Genomic DNA, 25315 nt, shown 5'->3' with positions numbered 1-25315 from the left:
CAAGCTGAACAATTAATCAAAGAAGAGCTGCTGCCTCTGGTACCTGAAGATAAAGATGAAGAGCATGAGCAACATGCAGAAGGTAGCTACGTTGTCCATTGTCTTCATCAGGACCACCAGCTGGCGACGGAGGGCAGGCATGAACCGCACCAGTTTCAGCACCCGGAGCAGCCGAAAAGTTCGTAGCACAGAGAGGCCTCCGTCCGACTGGCCGATGATCTCCCAGACGCTGCAGGAACACCAGAAGGAGAAGAACTATAAAGAGCAGTCCATTACTATGAAAGCCCTGAGCAGGCTGGTTTCTTACAGGATATCACAGCATTTAAGTCCTAAAGGGGTAGTTTATTTGCCTGCTACTTTCTTGCTTCTGAAAAACACCTTTACCTCCCAGCTTCCCATGCACAACCTATATCCTTTAGAGCTGCTTTCTTGGATATTAAATTCCCTTATTTTTTGTGGCTCTTCTCAACACAGCATGTCTCCTGCTAGTCTGCGTCACTACAGGAAGTCACAAGCCTAGCCACAAAGTGTGGATCACAATTTTGTACCGAGCTGCTACCCAGAGGTATGGACCGAGGGGGGAAGAGCACTGCTAGAAGGAATCCCAGCACACAGAGGTGTTGCACAAGCTTCTCACATACATGCTGTGACATCCCTGCGCTGGGATAGCACCCCCTGGGAAAGCACAGAACAGTGCCCTCTCTTACCCTCCTGTTTGCCCTATTCCAGCCTGAGTTACGTGTTAATTTGGGAGATGGAGAGGGCACACTGCTGGGATACAGACACTCACAGTACTCCTTTCCCAGGACCAGCCATTCTGCACTTCAGTGGAAAATTGAATATTTATGCCAGATGTGTGGCATAAATAGACTTCGTTCTCCATCTGCCAGGTCCATTTACTTTGGACAGCCCTTCTAATGATAGGAATCAAAAAGGCCAGCATAATTATAGCACATCATAGCCAGCAAGCCCTGGATTAACACATGCCACGCCATTCCTGTTCCCCATCCCACTGCCCAACTGCTCGAGCCCTCGGCAAAAAACCCACAGTAGAGAAAGAACTGGTAGTGACCTGATGACAACAATGATCCCATCAAAGATGTTGTACGGGTTCTTGATGTAGCCGAAGATGCCAAAGGCAAGGAGTTTCAGGAGCATCTCCAGGGCAAACATGCTTGTGAAGACGATGTTACTGATCTCCAAGGCATTCGTCAACTCATCTGGCTAAGGGGCAAAAAAGCAACATGGTCAGACAGATGCACAGAGGAAATGGCTAAAGGCAGGTACGTTCCTCCTGCTCTGGGATTTGTGCTAATGATGCACAAATGCTCCATCTTCCCATGTTCCTTCCGGAGAGCCACAGGGGCAGAGACGTGTCTGAGGGGAACAGCAGACAAGCTTCACGGACAGTCCCTGTGAGTCTTACTGGAAACACACAATTCCAGCCCATTTCTGGAGCAGTTGCAGAACAGCTGTGCCCAATATGTGCGCCCAACAAACTAGAGCTATGCAAAGGAGAGGGCTTGCTCACTGTTGCAAGATACTCTTATCCAGGTGAATGGCCAGCATGGCTTGTAGAGCTTCTCTTTGGACTTGCATTGGTCAGGCTGTTTTTATTGCACTAACCCCGGCAGAGCTTTTTGGATTCTGCTATATCCAAAGCAGGGGCACTGTCAATACAGTACAGCCCTACTCACACACAAACAAAGCGCTTTCCTTGCAGACATCTCTTAAGAGATTTAGGAAAACAAATACCAGTTAAAGTCAGTAGGATCAACAGGTTTATCTCCCTGGAGAGATAAATTTTCCCTTTGGAAATTGTCCCCAAAAAACCCCAAGATGATTTTTTCCTTCTGCAGTCCTGGTTAGTACAGATTTTGTTCAAATGGCAGGATTTCCTCCAGGATCAGCGTGGGTTTCTCTGAGTGCAGAAGACTCCAAGCAGGTTAAATCCAAGAACTGATTTTTCTGTTCCCCTCCTCTATCACCAGTGCCAAATTACCTTGGGCTACAACCTTGCTTTCCAGACACAGCCTTACAACGTTCCTTTCCTGGGAAGCACACCAATGTCTGTCCAGCAGCCAGGCTCCAAAACGTGGCACAGCACGGACAGATGCAAAAGGTGGGCTGGGGTTCCCTCACTTACTGGAGCTACTCCTTCAAACAGCGCCAGACTCTGCAATGTGCATTGCAAATGCTCAAGGTCTGCTCTTTTAGGAAAGAAAATGAGTCTTTTTAGTTTCCTCAGTGTAATAATATTGTCTAGAAAAAGCTGTTATTTCCATATCTGACTCATCTCCTGACTGATAACAGCTTCCTTTATTCCCCATCCATCATTAGACACGATGTTAAAAGTTGGTGGTTTCTTGGGGATGTTGTTGCATTATTTGATGCTCTGAAGGGAGAAGAGCACTGCAATGATGTGGCACAGCCACATTTAACTCCATGCTCTGCAAACTGAATCCCTGGCAAGCGAAGGAGAGGGTGAAAGAGTTCACTCGGATGCAGGAAGAGCCCACACATCCTCTACTATAGGAATCACAGTCTGTGGGCTGCTAATGAAGCATCGTTCATCGGCTAAATCACTTTAGCCAATACTGTCTTTTGCTCAACCATTTATCCAGGAGAAAGAGCACTAAGAGCCTCAGTCCCTGTGTTTATAATCCACGTGCACTAATTACTAGGGGACAGCAGGGGAAGGACTGTGCAATTTCAGTTCTTTAGTCACCAGCAAGGGCTGGCCCGGCTGTCTGCGCCTGAACAGCGCGATCACCGCACTGCCCTCCTCACTCCCTCCTTGCTGCAGGGGTGGCGATTCCCTCCCCAACATCACAGCATCTCTGTGCCTTCCCCAGCGACGCCAAAACAACCTGGGCAGAGGTCTTCCCTTTGCAAAGGAAACACAGCTGGAGAAAAGAGCTGCTCTAGGACGGCATCTAATGGGCTCCCCAGCAGAGACAGTGCCTGAAACAGCCCCGGGGGCTCCCAGGCACCTGTCCCGCTGCAAGCCACAGCGGTGATGGGACACTAGGCTCACAGCGTGCTCGGGTTATTTGTCAGGAGCAGCGCATGGCTGGCATGGTTGGCTTCCCCTCGGCTGGGGTTATACAAGGGCATTCTGAACAAGAAGCAAAATAACTTACTAAATTCTCCCATCCCTCCAGGCAGCAGGCTTGAGAGCTCTTTGGGACAGGGTGTTCATGGCATGCTGAGGATGGCTCGTTAGTGCCTTCAGGCTGGGAGATTAATGAGACAATCATCAGCGAGGAAGCTGCAGTTTGGGCAGCTCTGAAGGGACAGGGTTGTTCCATAGTGCTTTCTGCTGGGAAACACAGAGAACCTGCCCATTGCTACCTGAAGTGCCTCGCAGTCTGCAGTACTGCAGGTGTCTCATCCGCCAAAGTAAAACTTGGCTCAGTGTTCTCCAAGTTCGCCTTGCCGCTGGCCAGATGTGCTGCTGAGAGTCACAATTTTATCATGGAAATTGGGATGGCTGGGGATCATTTCCAAAATCCCTAATCCTGGAATTTATGTGAATACGACAAGACAATCTCAGGACTCATTACAAAAAAAAAGTCAGTGCCCAGCCTGAAAAGCCTAATCTGCACAAACTTAAAAACACCGTCAGGCAAATGAAAAGATTTTGTCAGTTGCTATTCTCTAAAATCCCAGGTTTTCTAAGCCAATCCCAAGATTTTTTTTTTTTTTTTTCTGGCCTGTTGAACACACACCATTGCACCAGTTAACCTGCTGGTATCGTTGCTTGAATGGATTTGCCAATTTCCTTCGACAATTTGGTGCCCTCATTGCTCACTCTCCAGTGCTGTGACTTTTGCTTCACATACGAGTTCAGAGAGTGCAGCAGCAAAGCCGCAGCCATCTCTCAGGAGAGGGGAGAGAGGGCATGAGGGAGAGGGAAAGGAGAGGACACGGAGGTGGCCCAGATGAGATCATCAGTCGGTGTGATGAGGAGCTGATCCAGCAGATGGAGACGATGGGAGGACGCCTGGGCAGGGTTGGCGGAGGGCAGGCTGCCACTGCAAAGCCAATCGTGCTTCAGACAAGAGCTCTTCATTATCCTTTAGCGAGCAGATTTGGTGCGAGGCAGAACTAATTCGATGACAAGGACCGCTGTAACGTGACGTCTGGAGCGCAATCCTGCGGTGACACGGAGGCAGGACCCACTGGGCACAGACAAGGATGGATAGCCCTGCATGCTGGCGGAGCTGCTGATGGGAGCTTTTGTATTATTACAGTGGAAGCCGAACAGCAGATGAGCCAAGCATCCAGTGATACAGCCTTCAAATGTAATTACCTTCTTTCAACACCAACTGGAGCCTAGAAAACAGCCTGCCATAGATATTTTTATGGCTTATAAAATGGTTTGTTGCTTAGAGCACAATTCATTTCCCACTTCTCTCACTCGCTGATGAGCAAAGATCTAGGAGGAAGGTCAAGGAAGAGACACGTGAAAGCCAAGATGGATTTGGCCATTCCCCTGGAGTCAGCCACTAGGAGACACTGTTGTTTTGTTCAAATTTAAGCCAACCCCAGAGCAGGAATTTTCCCAGGAGGCTTTTTCTCTGGGAAAAAAAAGAAAAATGTTGATTTGCTGAAAACAAAACTTTTCATGGCAAGGATTATTTTTGTCCAACTTCCTGGCTGGAAGAAAATGAAATTGCAACAAAGCTTTAAAATTGCTGCAATGTCTTGTTTTGACCTTCTCATAAATTTCAGGCTTTTTGCTTGAGACGTGGTTGTGTCACGAAATGCAACTTCCTTTCTAGCAAGGAGTGGTTAACAAACAAAGGCTGGCATCAAAATGATGCCCTTCCCAGAGAGTAGTTCTAAAGTGGCTTTTTTTTTTTTTTTCTACTTTTTGACAAATACTTTATAAACCTTAACAACTCTGACAGGCGAAACTACTTGCCCACCATAGGGCTCCAAACTGCATCAGTGAAAATTTCCTTTTTCAAATGACAGTGAGAGAGCACGACCTCTTACCAGCTTTGGATAACGGCGCATCTTTTGCTGCTGCGATGATTGACCGTTACATTGATCTAGGTTTTCAGAGACTGGCCAGGGCAAATGGAGCACGGCCAAATGGCAACCAGGTGGCATTGCACGAGGCTACAAAATGCCCAGAAATCCCCGCAACGCAAGCCATGCCGGTGACGATGGGCAGTGCCACCACGCTGGCACGAGGGTCCACTGTGCCAGATGCAGAGGCTGGAATGGGAACTGCCACGCTGGAGGCAGGCAGCAAAAACGAGCACAGAGAATGGTTCGACTCCCAAGTCCCACCGGCAGGTCTCAGGCAACATTCAAAAAAGGTTCAGATCTGAGTACAAATTTGATGTATTTCAGATTCAAAAGAATCCTCCTATTTTGGCTGCAGGAGTAAGTTTCCCACCACTCAATAGAGGGGCAGAAACTGTGTGGGATCAATTTGCAGTGTTTCAGCATCCTTGAATATGAGTTTCAAGTACCAGTTAGCCTTGACTCCAGGCAAAACACGTCCCAGGAAAGCACAACCACCTCTGCTCGCTTTGAAGGCCGTATTTATGAAGTGGAATCTTTCAGTGATTCAAAACCGTGTTTTTATTAGGGACAAACCTCAAACGTTTCAACAGTTCATTCCGAGTTCAGATAAACAGACAAAAAAATCCTTTTCTAAATAGTTTGGGTCTGAAAACCTCGGAAGACTAGTTTCTTTCAGAGAATCTGATACTTCTGGTTTTAGCAAGACGCAGCACAACCCCAGAGCCTTCCTGGAACTGGGTGAAATTCAATAAAAGAGAAACCCATTATGGTCAAATTATTGATGGTCCCTACAAGCAGAGGATGCAGAACAGGAGTAGGATTTTGCAGCCTTAGATTCTCTTTGTGCAACTGAAATGCTGTATTTCTTCAAGCAAGCCACTCTCTTTGTGCTTCTCTCTCTCCTCTCTACCTTGTCTCGTTTGATTGCTGCATCCACACCCACCTACTTTACATGGCATCGGTTCAGTCACCAGCAGGATGGCACCATGCCTTGGCTGAGGCACCTTTTTGCTCTGAGACTGAGTAGAAATAATCACGCCTGCATCCCACTGGAGAAAAGAGACACCTGGTCCTTTTTTTTTGGGAGTGAGCTGCAGGGTAAAAAATGTGCTTTTGCTTCAGAAATCCCCCCTTGAGCCCAAAGCAGCCGTTCGACTCCTGAACAGGGAGAGCTGAGGCTGGCAGAGACGCAGAGGAGCAGTAAATCCAGAACATTTAGTCTCATAAACATCCTTTGCACTTGGGTTGTTTTTTCTCTAGTCCTGGGCCTAAAGCTGTCAATGGGATTTTGAGCACTTGTTTATGGCGGCTTCTCTGCTTTAGATTTTTACGTTCGGTCTGCAGAGACTCTGACCATAATGAACTGTCAATTTGAGCTTTGCTTTCGGACACTCTGTATTTTCTCTCTTCACCCCATTTTTCGAGAGATTGTCATTTTCCAACTACCAGCTATTCCATTGCAACGCATTTCATCTCTCTGCAGTCTCTGGCATCATCCCCATTTCACAGAATAAAAACCAAAGGGGATGGATGACTGATGCAGGGAGCAGGGGAGCATTCAAGCTAATTAGAGTGAGGTGGAAGAGGGAGGGAAAATCCAAAACACACAAGTTTTTGGATTAATAAACCATGGCAATTAATGCAACACTGCATAGCGCATCCGGCACTACACAACTTCACTTTTTAATATGTCCTTAGGTTGCAAAGGCACTTGCGAGCTGTGCCCAAGGACTAAAGGAGGGATGGCTCCTGACATTTCCTAGCAAAGAGGCACTTAGCAGCCAAGCACAGAACAACATCCAGAAGCAACAGGTCTAGCTTCAAGGAATTTGTGCATTTGTGCACAGCCAGCTCCTCCTTCTCCCTGATCTATGGTGACGAGGTGCAAAGGCTCTGCTCCACCCTAGTGAGAGGAAACCTCATTCTGGGGATTCAGGATCCATTGCACACAGTGAGGCATAGGCAGGGGTAGGATGGGAAGCCAAGAATTTCTGATTTTCCACCAAAGGCTTTTCCAAGTGGCATCTCTGCACGCTGCACAGATAAATGGGTGACACCAGGACACCCGCAGCCTCCGTCATGATGTCACCAGCTGCGAAAAGGGGACAGTCCTAGAAAAAACATGCAAAGGGATCTCAACCGCCCTGCAACTCTCCTCCTCTCACAGGGGAGGGGAGAGACAGTGCCCCTTGACAGCTCAGCCTTGCATTTCGCTTTTTCATCTCATGCCGGACATTTGTGCTCACTCATCCGAGACAAGAACCGAAACACTGCAACCACCCACCCTCCAGGGTCCTGCCCTGCCACCAGATCCGCAGAGCAGAAGGAAGCCCTTAGCATGTCCAGCGCACATCGACTGCACAGCACGGAGCTCTGCTTCAGCTGGCTTTTCCTCTATGAAGGGAGATTAAATCCTGCTTGCTTTACTCACTGAGCCACACAGCCTCCTACACAACTAATCTGTTTAACTGGTGGATTACTGGGCTCCATATTACAATTGTAGGGTTTACGTACTACTGTGAAAGCAATCGCAAGATGAAAGCCAGTTTACTGGGACAGATTAAAGCGATGGTTGGGGAGGGATTTAGACCTTTTTAATACGAAATATTGTTCAAAAATTGTGGGAATTGCTTCAATGAGTTTGAAGCACTGGCACCACAGGAGGGGAGCAAATCAGTGAAATTGCTAAAGAGAGCTCAGAATTACAAAATATTCCTCTTTTTCTCAAAAACTAGAACATGTACAGAATGTGTGTATAATACTAACAGTACAGGCAGGCTCCCAGTGTGCCAGGCAACAAGCATCAGTCTGCAACCCTGGACCCATGTGCCTTGTGAACACAGGATGAAGCCCTGGATAAAACATTGCACGGGACTGTTGGAGGCTGGGTTTAACCCATCAAGAAAGCGCAGCGATCTCTAACGCACAGCCTGTCTCTTTTCTTTCCTCCCCTTGGAGGTGGCGGGTTTATCCCAGTCCTCCTGGGACCCGGCGGTCCCTTCCTCCCCACGCACCACAGCTCACCTGCATCCAGCGATCCCCAAATCCTTACACTCTTACAAGCTCAAACTTTGCATCTGAAACCCTCAGCTGTGTTTCTTGCGTACTCACTGCTTTGAAAACTTACATCAAACACCAATTTCTTGCCCAGATCCTTTTTCTATGGCAAATTCAAATGTCTCATAAGCAGGGACTCAGTACTGCAGCAATTCTATGCAGAAGAGGCAAGATTCCCGTAAACTCTGCAAGCTGTATGCTTGTTTTTATTCACAGCTATTTCCTTCTAATGCCTCTGAAGCAGTTTGGGAAAAGGTCCTCTCTGAGGGAGTTTAAAGAGCCAGAAGCTTGCAGCTGAAGCAGAGAGCTGTCAAGGAACGTAAGTGACATCTCAGAAGACTGCTAGCAAGTGTGAAGGCTTCAGTTTGACCTTTATTTTTTTCCCCTTTTTTTGCTTGTCAAAGACCAAATGGAATAATTCTGATATTTCTAGGGTAAGTAAACAAACAACCAAACCAACCAACCAAAGAAACCCCACGCATTTTATGACTTGGCTTCTTTCCTCCTCTGCATTCCCTGCCCTTAAAAAAAATGAAGAATAATGCAAGTGGACCTTTCAATTTCTGCATTGGAAAATATTTCCTTTGTAAACTGTTTAGATGTAGTTTGTTTACTACAACATAGGACTCTTACTGTCCTAGGATCAACTTCAAACCAGTTCAGTCAATCTAGACTATGGTTCAAACCACGGAAATTGCCTTGCCTTCATATGATATAACATCTCTTACCAGGAATAATGGTTTGGATGGTGCTTTCCCATGCAGCTGGAATTTATTTATGCTCTCTGGCCTTGGAAAGGGACCAGGGACTTGAATCAGGATGCCCCAGCTCCTAGAAGACTGCTCTGGTCACCAAGATGTTTGCTGTTCTGAGGTGCCTCCTGCCCTGCATTTGTCAGCCAGACACGACACCCGCTCAGAACCAAACACCCTTCTCAGGAAGAGTTTAGCTGTCATTAATGTCACTACTAAAAGCTGTGACTTCGATGCGTTTGTGCTTTCTGATGAAAAAAAAAGGTTTGCTGAGAGATTTCCAAATGGTCTTTACTTAAAAGTAGGCTGGAACCAGGAGGAGAGAGATCTGCTCCTCATGCCTACTGATGAATGTTCACTCTCTGGCTCTGGAATTAAAAATGGAGAATTTATTCTCTCAGTCACCTCCACTCTCAGGTTTTATGCCTTCCCCTAAATGGGATCCTTCATGTGGAGCGATAACAGTTTAATTGAAGATAGCCGATGGTAATTTTTCCTCCTTTCAATTGACCTACTTGATCTCCTAATGCTCTATGGAATTGCTTTTTCCTCTCTGCTCTGTGGCATGAAAGTCACTGCTGATAATTACTTACCCAACTGCATATGGCCAGCCAAATGCAAAACACGCTGCTCCTTTCTGGAGCTGCAAATAGGGCATCGGCGGGGAAAGGGAGCAAGCTGCATACAAACATGAGGTACTCTGGCATTAAAAACCAATGCCATTAGAGTTAATGTTATCCAGCAATGACCATGTACCAAAGTCATATAACTTTCTGGGATTTTGGTGTAAATCCTTCAAAAGTTCACTTGGAATTGACTCCTGGCTAGGAGTGTTTTCTACAGAAGCAGCCTTGACTGCCACGCTTCAGCCTCTTGCAACAAGAGCTACAGATCCGAGTTTGTTCTCTGGGATAATCGACTCCGCTGTAGCTTCCTTAGGAAGCTTCCCAGGCAGAAGGTCTTACATGGCACAACATATTTGCAGTGTTACTTTCCCATTTCTCAGTTTCATTCAGCGAAATGCAATTTCATTTCAAGTGGCAGAAACGCCAGGCTGGATTAGATCAACTGCTGTCTACTCCACCCTCAGGAGGAAAGGACCTGGGCAATCTGAAATGCTATCAGCAGGAGCATACAAACCTAAAGCTACTGTTCTAGAAAAGTAGGCCAATCAGCTGGATTATATCTTGATGGAGGATCACTTGGGCTGACAGACGGCTGAAAAAATAAGCCTTAAAATAAAAAAAAAAACCCAAACCCTATAAAATAAACCCCCAAACAAGGCCAGAAGTGCTCAGGTTTAGTTATTAAACAAGAAGTCACAGGAGGAAGAAGCCAGCTCTCCAGATAACAACCAAGGGTGGAAGCCTCCAGCAGCACACCGAGAGCACTGCAATAGCTCACCTGGGCAGAGATGCTGGAGCATGGGCTCTGCAAACGGGTCATCCCTGTCAGTACTAATACACTGATTAGTTCCATTGAAAAAGAAGAAAAACAGAAATACGCCTGAACTCAGGACAGCGAACAACTCATCATTCCCCCAGTGCTGGGTGCAAGGGAGGAAGCATCTGTTCAGACCAAGCTTGGTGCCAAGGGAGCCACGATGATCCCTTCGGTCTCAGCAATGCCGTGTCTGGAGCATCGCTCAGGAGTCCACAGGACAGCACGTGTCCCACCGTGCATCAGGAGATGCCTCTGGCAACTTCCCAATGTTTCAGAAATGGACCTGTTGTACCCCTTCCCTCTTCTCTTAGCAGCTGTTAAATACGAGCAGGGTTCTCTCTACAAGCAGACTGCCATCCCACCCCATATCGGCTTCGTTCCTGTAAGAGCCTCTGGCGAAAATCCAAGGAAATTATACAGGCTGAATCATCCCCATCCATATGTTGGTGGAGCCCTTCAAAGAACCAGCAGATCCGTGAGGCGTGACATCTCTTAGCAAGGCCTGTGTTGACTCTCATCCAATATATTTGGCTTATCCCTTGCCATAAAAAAATGACATTCACACAAGGAATTAGAGTCACACAATTCTTGCCTATTGCAAACCTTTTTTTTTTCTTTTCTTGACCACTATCTGTGCTGAAGTCAACAACAAATGGTCCAAAATCATCAGCCTAATGTCCGAAATCAGCTTTGCTGGCTAATCACAAAGCATGCATTAAAAAAACACAATAAATAATACCTTGTTTTCCACACCAGTAACTAGAAAGAAGAGCTAGGGTCTACCTTTTCCTTTTAGATGTAAACTGAGTCACAAGAACTGAAGAGATGGAGAATTTAAGAAAGAGCATACACTATTGTGAGACATGCTATGAAAGGTTAGACACAAAGAACACAGAAATATGCTACAGCCCCTTTCAGATAAAAATGAACACAGAGGCCCCGCCTCAAGCAGTCTGCACAAGAAATCAAGGTTAATTCTTGATTTTCTTTGCTAAAATCTTGCAGCCAAACTACAGTTGTGTATTTCTGCCTGTGCACAGAGGTTATGGGATGCTCATCACAGATGGTTCTGACAACATCCATTAAAGGTGGCAGGAGCATGAACATCGAGAGAATAAAGAACAGTTTCCAAACTTTTTGATCGCACTGCAAGAGGCACCTTTAACAGTATGATCTTTATTCCACATCCAAGCAACAGGCTCGCTCTCTGATAACACAGAGATCAAAGGCCTTTGGGTTGTCATTAGCAGGCAAACTCAATAGAAGTTGTTTACTTCACCCAAGCTAATGGCACTGGAAATATTTAATCAAAAAATGGACACACTCTCTCTATTACTGCCAAGATGATTCAGAAGGGGCCACTTAAATCTATTTTGTCAAACCATTACTCATCCCTTGCTAATAGACCTTTATGGAGAGTCCCTTTGAAAAATGCGCATTCGTGATTTGCGGGCTGTGTACTGGTATTAGGAGATGAGGCACGTCAAGAAAACATGACAGAGGACTGCTGATGGGAAGAACAGGATGGGGAACATGTTTAGACTGTATCTGACAAAGATCTTGGCTTAGTCATCTTTTAAGCCCAAGGAGAGGGAGCTGAAGTGGCGTGATGGGGAAATAAGTTCAGGGAGAGGATAATTCTTCAGAAACATTTGAGCAATCTGACCTCTGAGTGCTAAGTGGAAGAAGGAAAGATGAAGAAGATTCGGAGAGCTTTTCTGAGGTTCAGGGATCTTGGGGTAGAAGAAGAAAACATAAATGTGGGTGGACACCAGGAGAAAATTTGGTGGTGTGTCCTACAGAACAGCATTGCCTACTTGAGCCTTCATTCTTAGGTCACCAAAGGAAGGTTCAGTGTCTGCAATGAGATACCAAATGTCAGGACTCCCAAGCTCTTCTCCTAACTCCTAGACTAATGACTAGTCTCTCATGTGGTCCTAAACGTCTATCAGATGTTTGGGCACAGGCAGTTCTTCACGGGCTTCCCTTTGGGATGTGCAGAGAATTTCATTAACCAAGGACGTTCATCTTCTGGGGTTGTCTTAAAAGACATGAAACCACTTACGACTCTGATATAGGACGAGTTGATCCTGCCTTAGAGCAAGAAGATGGGCTAGGTGAGTTGAGCTCTATCTACTGCAATTTTTGTGACACTGGACCAAAAGGATCTCTTGAGTTCCTAGGATCCAAGCCACTGCTATGGTGGGTAGCTACATTTTACCACTTTTTTCAGAAGCTGATGAAGCTCAGGGACATCCTGTGGGGACAACACAGCCAGGGGAACCTCCAGCCCTTTTGTCCTCCAAGACAGGACTGTACTTGGTACAGACTCCGTTTGGATATAGTTTCTCTGCACCTTCCAGGAACACCCATGAAGAGCTTAAGATTCAAAAGCATCCTCAGCATGGAAATAATGATCTGCAAATCCACATCTGTAACACAGGCAGCACCTCCTCTCTCTGCTCTGCATCAAAGATACGCTAGGAGCCAGGAGAACAAATTCAGAGGAAATCCACCTTTCCTCCCCTCTAGCAAACCTAAAGCAATCGTTACAAGCTTATTTTTGTCCCTGAGAACACAATGCTGCGAACAGCCCGGGGTACTCCAGCCTGCAGCCAAAGCAGGCAGATGGGAACTTCAGAGCTGCCACGCTGTTCCTGCAAGTGAATTATTGATACAACCTGTTAGCCATGAGCATCAGACTGAAGTGGCAATGAAAACCATCCACAATGATCACAAAGAAAAAGCAAAGACAAGAAGGTACAAAACCAGAGTCTGGATTTGCCAGCAGCCTGCAGCATGTGCTATTACAAGTGGCAAGAAAGGTTTTTGGCTTTTTCGGATGTGTCTTCACTAACAGCCTGCATCGGAGCAGGTGGACAGAGGTGACACAACACCATCATTGCTGCTGGAGACAAACGGATGAGCCGCTCCTGGGAGCTCATTGCCCCATTTTAGCTTCTGTGTGTGCGCAATACAGGCACTCAAACTCAGAAATTTAAAAATAACAACTACAATCACCATCAGCCCTCTTGCTCCCTGAGGCAACAGCACTTTGTTTTGATAAAGCAAGGAAGGACACCAGAGGTCAGAAAGGAACCACGAGACAGAGCTGCCCTTCAGCATGGTCGCATCACTTGGACATTGCACGAAGTGAAAGCTTGGAATTACTGAATGTGAACACAAACCAGCAGGAGAGCTCAGCAACTCGTGTTCCTCCTCACATCAGCGGTTTGTGTCTTACAGACAGCTATTGGACTTTCACCTAGCAGAATTCCTCGATTTCAGTGGGACCCCCGCTGACTTTGGAGATGGCCCAGTGCTTCCACATTTTCACCTTCTTGACAAAAAATCCCAATGACATGAAATTATGTTAAACCACCAGCAATATTCAGAGATGACCAAGGAACAAAATTCATAGAAAATAACTGTGCTGGCTTTGCAATGTGTTTATCTTGTAGTATTTATTTTTAATAGGGGGGGAGAACACAAAAATCTGGAAAATGGGACTTAAGAGGTGACTTTTCATTGCATTTTTCTCATTCCTTTTGCACGAAATATGCCTCACCCCCAAGCATGCTCTGGATTTGCAGTATGTTTCTATTGTTACGGGAACAAAATGATTCAGGGGAAAAAAAAGTTTAGTCATTCTGATTTCATATAATGAAATAAAATCACTGCTCAAATAATGAAATTCAGTTATATTAGCCCTAATAACAGCAGTACTAATTAAAATTATTGTAATTCACTACTATGAGGTTGCAGAGCCAAGCTGCAGAAGCTGTAGGACTGCTGAATGCCTGAGAGTAGAGACTCTGTCCCCAAGCTGGTGGAGTGGATGGATTTGGTTTTGGAGGTTGTTAGCTCAGCCTTGGTGTGCTGGGCAAAGGAGACTGCTACGCTAACGCTAATTACACTGCTAATGGCAACGATAATAACACCTCTCCGATCATCAGCGCTGATGCTGGGAACGCCAAAGCCATGCAATTATGCGCTGCTGTCATTTCAAGCGGGGCTTCAAGGCAGAGAAAAGCAAAGGTAAGAGAGGCAGCACACTCCTCCTGCTTTACATCTTGCAGCAATCTCTCTGTGGGAGATGCCTGGCTGGGGTGAAGGGCCAGGGAGCCCTTTCCCCTCCTCCTCCCGCATGACACCAGGCTCTGCGCAGGCAATGCCGTCCTCTGCGCTGCCTTGCCACCGTGCCCCCATCCTGATCCCACGCCGTGTGCAGGAGCCGTGGCAGGAGAAACCCTCCAGGCAGCGGAGATGAGCTCTGGCTGGCTGCACCGTGACAGTGCTGGGGCAGCACCCGAGCACTCTGCAGCCCTGCTGAATCGGCTCTGCCAACCCACTGCCCACATCATGATTCACCTGGGGAAAATCTGTCAGATGGTGACCACTGAGACAGAAAAGAAAAAAAAAAAAATTATTTCATTTGCAAACTTCATGCCACATTCAAGTTTTCCTCCTTGCAGTTTTTCCCATCCCTGCCATGGCTCTGACTAGCAGAAGTGATGCTTCTCCCACAGCAAGAGTCAGGAGGAACATCGCACAGGAAAGGCTGCTCCAGCCCTCTGCTCTGAGCAGAGCTCACGGCTACGCCAGCCGCACCAGGGCTTTGATCCGGCTCCCGGCCCTGGGAGCAGGGCCAGCCACCCCCGGCTGAAGAGGCAACCCCAAGAACGAGCCAAACTGATCCATATCCTCCAAACAGCTATGGCAGTTCTCATATGAAACAGGCAACTCAAGGTTTTATTTGCAGAGAGTGGGAGTAAAGGAGAATTTAGATGCCATCTCCAGCATAGTGGCTTTAATAAACTAGTAAAGCTCAAACCACCACGTGCAAGCAGAGGGCCCTTGAGAAAGCAACTGAGCTCAGAAATGTTTCTGCCCTGATGGAAATCCTCCTCATGGGTCGGGGTAGGATACACAGTAGATTTCAAACAATTATTTGCTAAACATCAGGACTTGCTCAGATGCTCTTGCTTGAGAAGGTGGCCAGTGTTTCCATGGCAACAAGCTATTGCCTTGGTGACTATGGACCTGGACTGGTGCTGCTAAACCACTGGGACCTTTGGACATCTGAGCACAGCAACAACTTTCCTCCTTTGCTCTCTGATGATGTTTTTTTTATTTATTTCTGAGTTCATCACCATCTAAAAGTTGCCTTAGGTGGTTGTGCTAGAGACAGAGAAGCACAAATTACTACAGAGAAGCATCCTCTGTTCACATCTGCCTCTCTGCTACCCAACTCAGAATTCCCTTTTCTATCAATCAGGTGCAAACCAACCCTAGGTCCAATCCTGGCTGCTCCAGAGCAGTGTTGACCCTCTATCTATAAACTAGGAAATTAAGCGGAAGGGGCATAGGACTTCATTAGCCCAGACATCAAAAGTACATTGACCTATATGCATTTAAACCTTTTAAGAGAGGTCAAACTGAGAGGCAATGGTGTTAACAAGGTGAAGAAGTGAGCTTGCACATAAAAAAGCAGCTTTGCACATTAACAGGTATCCTCCTAGGCAAAAAATCCACCTAGATTTCTGCGGGAGAGTAAAAAATGTGTCTGTGTCTCCCTCCGAACAATCTTCAGATAAACTTCATGCTATCAGAAAAGCTTTATCCTGGGCTCATACAGCAGAAAAATCTTGCATCTCTGCCTTTGAGAAGTTTGGCTGCTTTTCTTCCCAACTTTATCATTGAAACACACGCTCCCTCCAAGCGACCGGCAGTCTGGAACCCGATTGAACCGAACCATTACATTAGTTTCTTTTAAAATTTGCACAAACCCTCCACTTTGCAACTCCAAAGTGGTTTCTATGGAGATGCTAAAAAAAATGGAATGGCACCTTCTGGGTGCCGAATTCGGCACGGCAAAAACTTGAGTGAGCAGCAAAGGAGAGTGAATTAGAGACCCAGAACACGGCTGCTTACTCAGAGCCGTGGATAATGGGGGTAAGTTACCACTTTGGCTGACAGGCGTTAACCAAACTGACACGCTGCATTGAGCATCACGCAGAGTTTAATTAACTGCAGGCAGTGGGGCACTGACACAGAGAGGACAGCCTGCTGAATTTCCTTCCAGGGGGAACGTGATAGGGAGACGGAGCGACACCAGCACTTGCAAGGCAGAAGGGATCCTCATGCATTAAAAGGTTTCTCAGAAGAGCACTGGAGCTGTGTTTGACTGCCTCTCCGAGCAGCTCTGTCTCCTTTATCTGCAAAACCAGGCAGAGTCATCCAAATCTTGCAACTTCCTACACAGTCTATTTTAGAGTCTTAGAAACAAAAACAACACACAACAGGAAGGATGCGATTACTAGAAATATGTCTGAACTCTCCCACACCCCAGACCCATCAATCTCGATGGTCTTCACCGTTTGCATCGTTAAGGCAGAGCTTTCGCATCCCATCCCATCTGTATGGTCCTGCTGGATCAGAGCTCTGGCATGCACGGGTGTCCAGCTCCCTCAACACCCATGCGAGGTCCCAGTTTGGCTCCACTCTGCTTTTCCCAGGCACTGAATCGGACACAGAAAGGTCCACAGGCAGGGATGAAACATCACGTCTTGTGCTGACACAACTACCCTGGGCTACACAGAGCCCAAATACTAGTGCAGTGACCCTAGAGAGGCACAGCCGCAAGCCCTGAGGCTATCACAAGACCTTCTACGCCAAGTACACTATTCCCAAGTACATATTAAATATATATTGAAGCAATTTTCCATTAAAATCACCCAGCCAGGGCTTCAGACTTCAGACATGCAGGAGTGAGGAAGGACAAAGAAATAGTGCAAATGTGGTGGGGGGAACTGAACAGCGTGGTGTGCCCTTGGTCTTTGGAAGAGAGGCAGAATATCTCTTCCTTCAGCTGCCGTAATCAGGACATCTGTTTTTAAGTGAACACACAATAAGTGCTATGGAGCATTGTGTACCTCCGGGTGAGCGCTCACCCCTGGGATTTGAACATATGGCTGCATGAAGTCTGGCTAGTGCCAACCTGATTCTTAAACTATTAAAGCATCCCCTCAGGCTCTGTATCCTGTACTGTCTGTGTACATTGCACAAGGGAAAATAATCTGCTTTGGGGTTTTGAGAATTTCAAGCAAGGATATACAATTAGAAAAGTATTTGCTTCAGATGATGATAAATAACTCTGGACTGGAGAACCTCAGAAAATATCTGCTCTTCACTCCGGTGTGATGACACAAAGTCTTCTGCAGTGCTGTTTTACATGCTTTCCCGAGAGCCCAAACTTGTTAACCTTCATTTTGCAGCATGTTTTCAGAGGAGTGACAGCTGCAGCCGTAAGTACAGCATTCAGATTTCATGCTATAGTTAAAAAATCAAATATGTATGAAACCCTCTGCTATTACACACTGACTAGCAAGGGGGAAAAAAAAAAGGAGTGGGAGGAAACCCATAGCATTAAATAATTTTTGAAATAGAAAAAGGCTTCTGCAAGCTCAGGTGGGAAACTCCCGCTCCGCTGTTAGCTGCAGAGTCGGTATGTGTCTGTTGGTCTCAGGCTGCCTGTTCATCATCTGCTCACAGGTTAGTCTCAGGAACAGGGAGAATCTGTGCATGAGAAAGGAAGGAGCAGGGGCATGTCTTCAGCCATCAAACACCCCACACTACAGCCAGGGAGTGATTCTTGCTACTTTGGGGGGTATCTGTATATGCTGGTACTCTGTCGGCAGGAAGGAAGGGATGTAAAGAACAGAATTCCAGCCTAAACCTTCGGAGATCCCATTGGCACCCTAAAGAGGGGACACAGCTAGGGCAAGAAGAGCAGGGAACAACAAAAGGAAGGGGAACACTCTTTTGGATATCTTTGAACAGCGTTTTGGTGGGTTATGTTGTGCCCAGAGGAAGCAGGGAGCCGTCCCCCCACTCACCTCTGGCTCTAGGAGCATTCAGCGGCATTCACAGCTCCTGATAGTCCTCTGGGATTTCTGGCATTGGGTCCCCCTGCACTTCCACGCTCTGCAGTTCAGTCCCTTGTACTTTGGCACATGTATCAGCTGATACCTGCCAGCAGTCCAACACACCATATTAGTAGTTCTGCTTTAAAGACATTCAAGATGCTGATCTCTCGTTTTGGCAGCTCCAAGAGACCTTAGCGCAAGTGAGAGATCTTCTGCAGCATGGCCCCAATAACGCAGGCCATTTGCAAGGAGATAACTGCCCGGCAACCCAGCGTCTTTCAGACTCTCGGGCTGAAACTCATTTACACAAATGACTTAAAACTGTTTGCACTCCCAGGCAGCTGTGATCTGGGACAAACAGTGCTGACACAGTTAATGTTTTGCCTCTGAACCTTTCACAAACAAAAGGAAAACTCTGATTCTCTCCCATCCTGAGCAGCTTCCTGTGATTTGATTTATTTCCTCTTATTGGCTGGGTTTGGGGCAGGTTGGAGCTGTAAAGTTTCTGCCTAGACTCTGGATAGCTCAGAGAGCAAGGCTCACCTGGGGAACACAGAGCCAGGGCTTTGTTCCCCTGGTCCCATCACCAAGCTCCAGGTAGAGCTCCTAGGAGCAGCCACCACATTCTGGCTTCACAAACCACCTCAATCCAGACTCCCTTTAAATCCCAGACAAGTCCATGTATAGTCATACCGAGAGTCAGAGAACTACGGGATCCGTCTGTCTGCAGCAAAGTCAATTCCCTTTGGAGTACATAAAATAAATAAAAGGCTTCTCTTTCTGCTGCTTTCTCCAGGGGCACTACAGTAAGAAGTTTTGGATTTGTCTGTGCATGGGGCAAGGACAGGACAAGGAGAGAGGAGGTATTAATTTCTACAGGCAGCAAGCAGGAGAGAAAACTCCCAAGAAATGCCTTCATTGGGGGAAAGAAGCCAAGGGGTCTTCCTGCCCCATCCTCCTTGGTGGCAGACTCCCTGCTCTAGCAAGCTTTACCACTGATGCTACAAGACCTGTGCACAGAGTGGTTTTTTTCCCAAACTGGGAGTCAGGCTGTAAGCCAGACAGAGGAAACAAAAATAGAGCTTTAAAAGAATGCACGCAGGCATGCCAAATCTCCCTCATTTTCGAGTAAGAGTCTCACTCCTTTCAGATGCAGCTTTCTTCCTCCACCTCTCAAACCATTTATAAAAAAGCATCCTGGTCTTGTAACAAAAGATGCAGAAGGAGGTTTCAAGGAGACATTTAAAGCTTCATTCATAATTCTGGAAAATCTCACTGTCCCAGCTGGAGAACCCTGGTTGAAACCTGAGGAAAATTCATGACTCAGGTTGACAGCAGCAGTAAACATACTGGTTTCTTTCCTTGCAGCGATTCTTCTCCTCTGGTGTAAGGAGCTAGATTGTTACCCTGAGCATCTTTAATCCTCTGCCTGCCAATGGGGATGGCTGGTTCTGCCCCTCAGCACCGAGGTACCCAAAGAAGGGCAGTGTACAGGTCACCTTAGCAATACCACTAGATCTTCAGCCAGAACTCATGGACTAAGTTGCCATAATTTTGTATGTAATGCCAAATACTAATCCCACCTCACTCTGAGGTCTGGCTTGACTGCCTTCTCTACACCTTCCCAACATTTTCTCAGTTGAATCTATTTTTAAGCCTTTCTGTATTTTCCAGGTCTACAGAGAACGCAATCATCCACCCAGAGGATGTTGGAACTGCACAAAAGTATTAAATTAAACATGACTATTTCCTTTGCCTCCTAACTGTTGGGAACCACCAGTCTATAGGCACCATTAGTCCACGGTACAGCACCATCATGTACCACCCTCCTCATCCTCTTATCTGCATACCCCCTTGTGTTATGCTCCTGTTGCATCTGTTTTGAATTTGGACTGTAAACTAAGTTTTGCAGAGTCTACCTGCAACCTCCAGGCATCAAAACTGGTGCCGGGAGAGGTACAGTGCTCTGTTTCTGCTCTCACTGTTATCATTACTTGTAATAATATCTAGCCCGGGAGCCCCACACGGCAGGGTGATGTACACAGAACATAACACAATCCTTGTCTTGTGGAACAAAAAATCAAAGATGACAAAAGATAGATGCAGACAGACTGGGGAAGTGCAGGGAAACAAAGAGACAGCCGTGGATAACATGGGAGGTGGTGTTCCTGGTAGACCAGCGGTTGCATCCTCCCCAAAGCTCCTGAGACAACCCAAGCCACTCCTTGCTTCCCCCCACTCCAGGGCACGTACCTCTCCAAGTTTTGCCAACAATGCCCTAAGCATGTTTTCCTGCTCCCATCACTTGGTTTGGCTGTTGTGTTTCCTCTTCTCCTGTTCTCTAACCCTGCTCTTGTCCCTGCAGCCCAGCCACCTTTCCTGGAGGCAGCTGGAAGGATGGCAACCTGCTGCCATGTGCAAAAAGCCATGTGGGCAGCTTGGAGGGACCTGGCTGGAGCTCTGAGTGTTGCCTGCAGGCACTATGATCTCTCTGGAGCTGCTGATCACAGCCGCCACGAACCAGACACTCGAGCTCTTCCTCGAACTTGTATCTTGTCAACACTCAGCCAAGAGACCACCAGGCACGCCTGCTTTGGAGCACAGAGCGTGCTCACCCGGAGACCTCCTTACCTGATCAAAGCCAACCTCCCTCTCACCAAGCCCACTCCAGATGAAAAGCACTCAGCCTCCAGCCAGCAGGAAGGCACAGACTCAACGCAACGCCACACTGTTTGTGAAAGCCACCTTCTTCATTACAAGCCCTCTCTCATGGCAGTTTCCCTTTGCAGCAAGCACACACCCCGCTGCCCAGCTGTGTCAAGCCTCCCTGCCTCGGAGCACATTAGGGCCATTGTCAACATCCCATTTGAAGCTGGCTGCCCACGGCTGTGATTTACGCACATTTTTGTGATGAAATGCAGCTGGCAAGTGCACTCTGCTTTCATTCTTGGGGCTATATTACACTTGGTTTATTTTACCTGCCAGTTGAAATGCAAACAATCTGTCTCCATTCTATATATAACCACCCATTGCCATCGCGCGTGTTTACGAAGCACGGGGGTTTCACAGATTCACGCTCGGAAGCCTTGGAGGGCACAGCCGCCGTCTCAGCTGACTCGCTGCATGACCCAGATGGAAGAAAAGCATCGGGTGCGTCCTGCATGCTGTGGCTACATGGCGTGGGGCTGTTAGTGGTGCTGTGCAGATCTCCAGTCTCCATGCAACATGCTTCTGCTGGGAAGCATGCTCCTATCACCTGCTTAAGAAGTCTGTCATCTCGGCAGAGAGCAGCTGTGATTTATACAGCCAATCCCTCCCCATAGAGAACAACTAATGGCGTGAGTGAGGGATGGAACCGAACCATCGGTGGTGGTAAAACGTGCCTACAGTACGACAGGGAATATCCCAATATTATTCCCCAGACTAATGAGCACATCTACAGGAACCAGATCAGACTGCAAACTCCCCTCCTCATGACTAGCTCTGTTGTTCTCCTAACTCTCCCCTGACTGCTCAGTATGTCAGCACTCCAATGAGTTATTACACTCCGTTTCTGCATTGGAGAGGTGCTGTTCCTGTCTGGTAGGAGGCAGAGGAATGGACAGATCTCTAGTACACTTTCCCTTATATAGTAAAAAAAATATATATATACCAAGAACTTACAATCCAACAGAAGGAAAACAGAGCAGCGGAGTTGAATTATAGAAGAGAGTAAGAGAGAGACAAAGCTCCATGAACGCCACTCACAGTAGGCTCCCCGTGGAAGGACACGATTTACACCCTTTGCCATGAAAGCTGCTAAGGTCCAGCAGCCAGGGATCTTGCCCTGAGCTGGGACACTTGGCATTTAACTGCAAACATTTGCCATCAGCTCATGCTATCTTGCCTCTGATCCTTGATCTCCTCTATCATGGGAATGACACCTTGCCAGGTGTAAATGCTCCACATATGGGCTGCTGCTGCCTCCGATCAGAAGCCTTACAGCCTGCACTGTGCAGAGAGGCTCCCCAAACTGTCACCAGGTTTGCTAATGTCCTGACAGAGTGGCTGTCTGCAGAAAAGAAGGCCTGGATAAAGGTGGTCTGGAGAGCACTACAAAGAAAATCTGTTTGGAAAATCTGGGGAAATCTATTTGCTTCAAGTCCAGCCAGTGTGTGAGTTCTTAAAATTGGATCATGCAAAAAGTTGGAAGAGTGAACAAATTTTTGCTAGCTGAAAGGGAGAATCCCAGACCAGGATATCATTTTATTGACTCACAACTCAAAAGGAATTTAAGCAATTTGCTTCAAACACCACTGAAAGATTCTCCTCTGCTTTCTGACTAAGTGCTGGGCTTTCCAGGCCAAACCAATTTTTCAAGCCAAAATTGACAAATGCTAAAATAGAATGTCACTAGAGAAGCTAGTTGCTACCTTAAATCACACAGAATTACTTTTACTCCAGAATAATAAAATGTGCTACTCAAACCCAATACTTCTCTTGCGCTGATAAGCAATGGACCACTGGCTGCCCACCAAGGTCAGCTCCAACCTGCTCCAAAGACAGCTGCTCCGAACGAAACATGCCACGGATGAGGGATCAGAAAAGCAATTAAAAGCTCTTTGAACAGCAATAGCTTGGAACAAATACTAATTTGTACTTCTCTTCTGAGAAGTGAATATAAAGTAGCATTTCTAGTGCCATTTGATGTAAATTGAGTCTTTTATGTGGAATCATTACAAGTATCAACAACTACTTCTGCAAATTCCTCTGGGAAGCCAAGCGGGGGGTCTCTCTTTGCAACTTAAAACAGAGTCCTCAGAGATGAATTCAGAGCTCACCCTTCTGCACAGACAACAACCAGCATCTCTCTTGGACAAATGAACATGACTCTGTCCTACTGGACAGAGCTGGGAATCGAGGCAGACCAAAAAAGCAGCGTTATTTCTTCAGATCAGTCAGTGAAGCACGCACAGGAGCTGACTCTGGGACAAAAAGGTATTTCTGCTTTCGGTAGCAGAGAGGCACTTGGAAACACAGCTCCTGGAACAGGACCCGCCTGTGCCAGACATCCCTCCCCACTGCCCCAAAGGCATGGCAGAGGTTGTGCTTTTGGAGTGCGCTGTTCCTGCTTGGTTGCTGCAGTGCCATGGCACACGCTCAGATACTCTGGAGGATTGTCAGCTGCAATGAATGCCTAACAAAATCATCCAACTTACTGAAATTGCCTGCAAGATTAATGTAAAGGATTACCTTCTTCTTTGTACTTGGCTTTCCTTATCTGTGGGAGTGCTTATTTGTGCTGGACATAGACAAATAAATAAATAAAGCATGAGAGGAGGTTAAAAAAAAAAAAAAAGAGCACTCCATACCAGCCAATTAACCTTTGAAATACAAGTTGTGCTGCTGCTAACTAACAGCATCCTGTAACCTCCTAATTACCAGCCATGTACAAGGCAGCAGTTGGAGCCAGAGCTGGCTGTTAACCCTGCAGATGCGCTGTGCGGGAGGATCCGATTGCCGCTAATGACTGAAGTCCCAAAGAAACTCGCTTCCCATCATCAGCTGTCTCCTGCTACTGGATCTCCTGCTGCAAACCGGCTGTGCTGCCGTGAAATCTCCAATCTGCCTCTGAGAAGAGCAGGACTGCTAAAGGACAGCTCTGTGCAAAGCAGTTCCAGCATCTCCTCGTCTTTCCCGTGAGTCACCTAGCTGCTACAGCCGCCGTGCCCTTAGCCACAGGACAGGATCCTTGACTAAAAGGGTCTGACGTGGGCTACGTGCATTAAATGGAGTGGTGCTAGCTACGTTAGCCAAGAGCAGCCGGAGGAACCATGTGAGCAGACTGCTGTAAGCTTCAAACTCCCATAAAATCACACATTGAAGCCTTGAGCAGATTTGGATATGGACAGGTCTCTCTCATCCATCTGCCGCGGGATGGCAGCAGTATGGACACAGATCACCTTCCTGTCCTGTCAAAGGGTGCCACCGAAGCGCTGCCATGGCACACGTGTCCCCTTGCCCTGTGGCTATGACAACAGCCGGCAGTAAAACCCAACGGACTTTGGCTCCAGCCTGGCACCTTGCAACCTTGATTTCCTCATCCCAAAGATACAGACAATAATGCCCGCTTGCCTCAAGAGGGCTCCACGAGACTTCTCCGCAGAACGCTGCCGTGTCCCGGGATGAAAGGCAAGACAATGCACCAAGGACCAGTACTGCTCTATCTTCCGTGCCATACGTTGTTCAGTACCCTCCACCCCTCCCACACACTCAAATAACAATTTATATGGTGTGCCCATCTATTTGCAAAGCCACTGATGACTAGGAAGTTTGAGAAGTCGGAAAAGAAAAGCAAGCAGTCATTAATAACTTTTTATAAAAGAGATTGGGCAATTCCTCACAGACAGCGAGGTCTGGGGAGGGCTTCCCTGCGGCTGCTGCACTGATTGCAGCCCAGTTTGATAAAACCAGCCAACGTCTGAAAACAAGCGGCAAGACTCGAGACCAGGAAACTTGCTTAAGCTGTTCCACTGAGAGCAAATGTCTCCATGGTAGGTGATGTTTTGCAGGGCTTCAGGGCCCAGGAGTCCCCTGCCCATGCTGCAACACCCATGCCTGGTTAACAGCCTGGGGAAGGCTCACACCTCCTTGCATTGTAATACCTGCTCTGAGCAGAGGTGAGGAGTGACTGGGCAGCATCACTCAGTAACCAGAAAGCTGTGATTAAACTGTTTTTCCTGGCAAGGATCATGGCATTCCCAAAACGAGCCATTCTCGCCTCCCCTCCATCCCAGCACCACGCTGTGGGTTCATCACAGCTTCGCTTGGGCATCTGCTCCTTATCTCCACACAAAGCCAGCTCCTCGCCCTGAGTTTCGCAGCCAGTTCTCGCACGAGGAGGGCTGTGGGTTGTGCAATCACCCTGCTTTGCTCACAGAAGCCCCCGGCTTTCATGCCAAACAGTCTGGGAGCCGAGAGCCATTTTCTGTTGCTGTCGGATGGTGTGTCAGCCTCTGGAGATGCCCCGGAGGTCACTCTGTTGATAGGCGAGCGCTTGGGCGAGGTGTTTTGAAGCTGGGCTCTGACAGCTCCACAGCTCGTTATTCCTGC

At 47.2% G+C, this 25315-nt stretch overlaps 1 protein-coding gene across 1 annotated transcript in view; it reads right to left on the bottom strand.

Moving 5' to 3' along the window:
• Positions 1-25315, bottom strand: part of CACNA1H (calcium channel, voltage-dependent, T type, alpha 1H subunit) — a gene marked incomplete at both ends in the record, with an annotated part of 76733 nt that overhangs the window by 49262 nt on the left and 2156 nt on the right. Inside the window, 2 exons of the mRNA XM_010087057.1 lie at positions 44-229; positions 1073-1224. Coding sequence (XP_010085359.1) covers positions 44-229; positions 1073-1224 — 338 coding nt within the window. The remainder of the gene's footprint in view (positions 1-43; positions 230-1072; positions 1225-25315) is intronic.

The sequence above is a fragment of the Pterocles gutturalis genome, unplaced genomic scaffold (genome assembly GCF_000699245.1).
Source record: "Pterocles gutturalis isolate BGI_N339 unplaced genomic scaffold, ASM69924v1 scaffold40436, whole genome shotgun sequence".
NCBI lineage: Eukaryota > Metazoa > Chordata > Aves > Pterocliformes > Pteroclidae > Pterocles > Pterocles gutturalis.
Note: the sequence above shows the minus strand (reverse complement) of the source record. Positions and strands in the feature narration are given on the sequence as shown.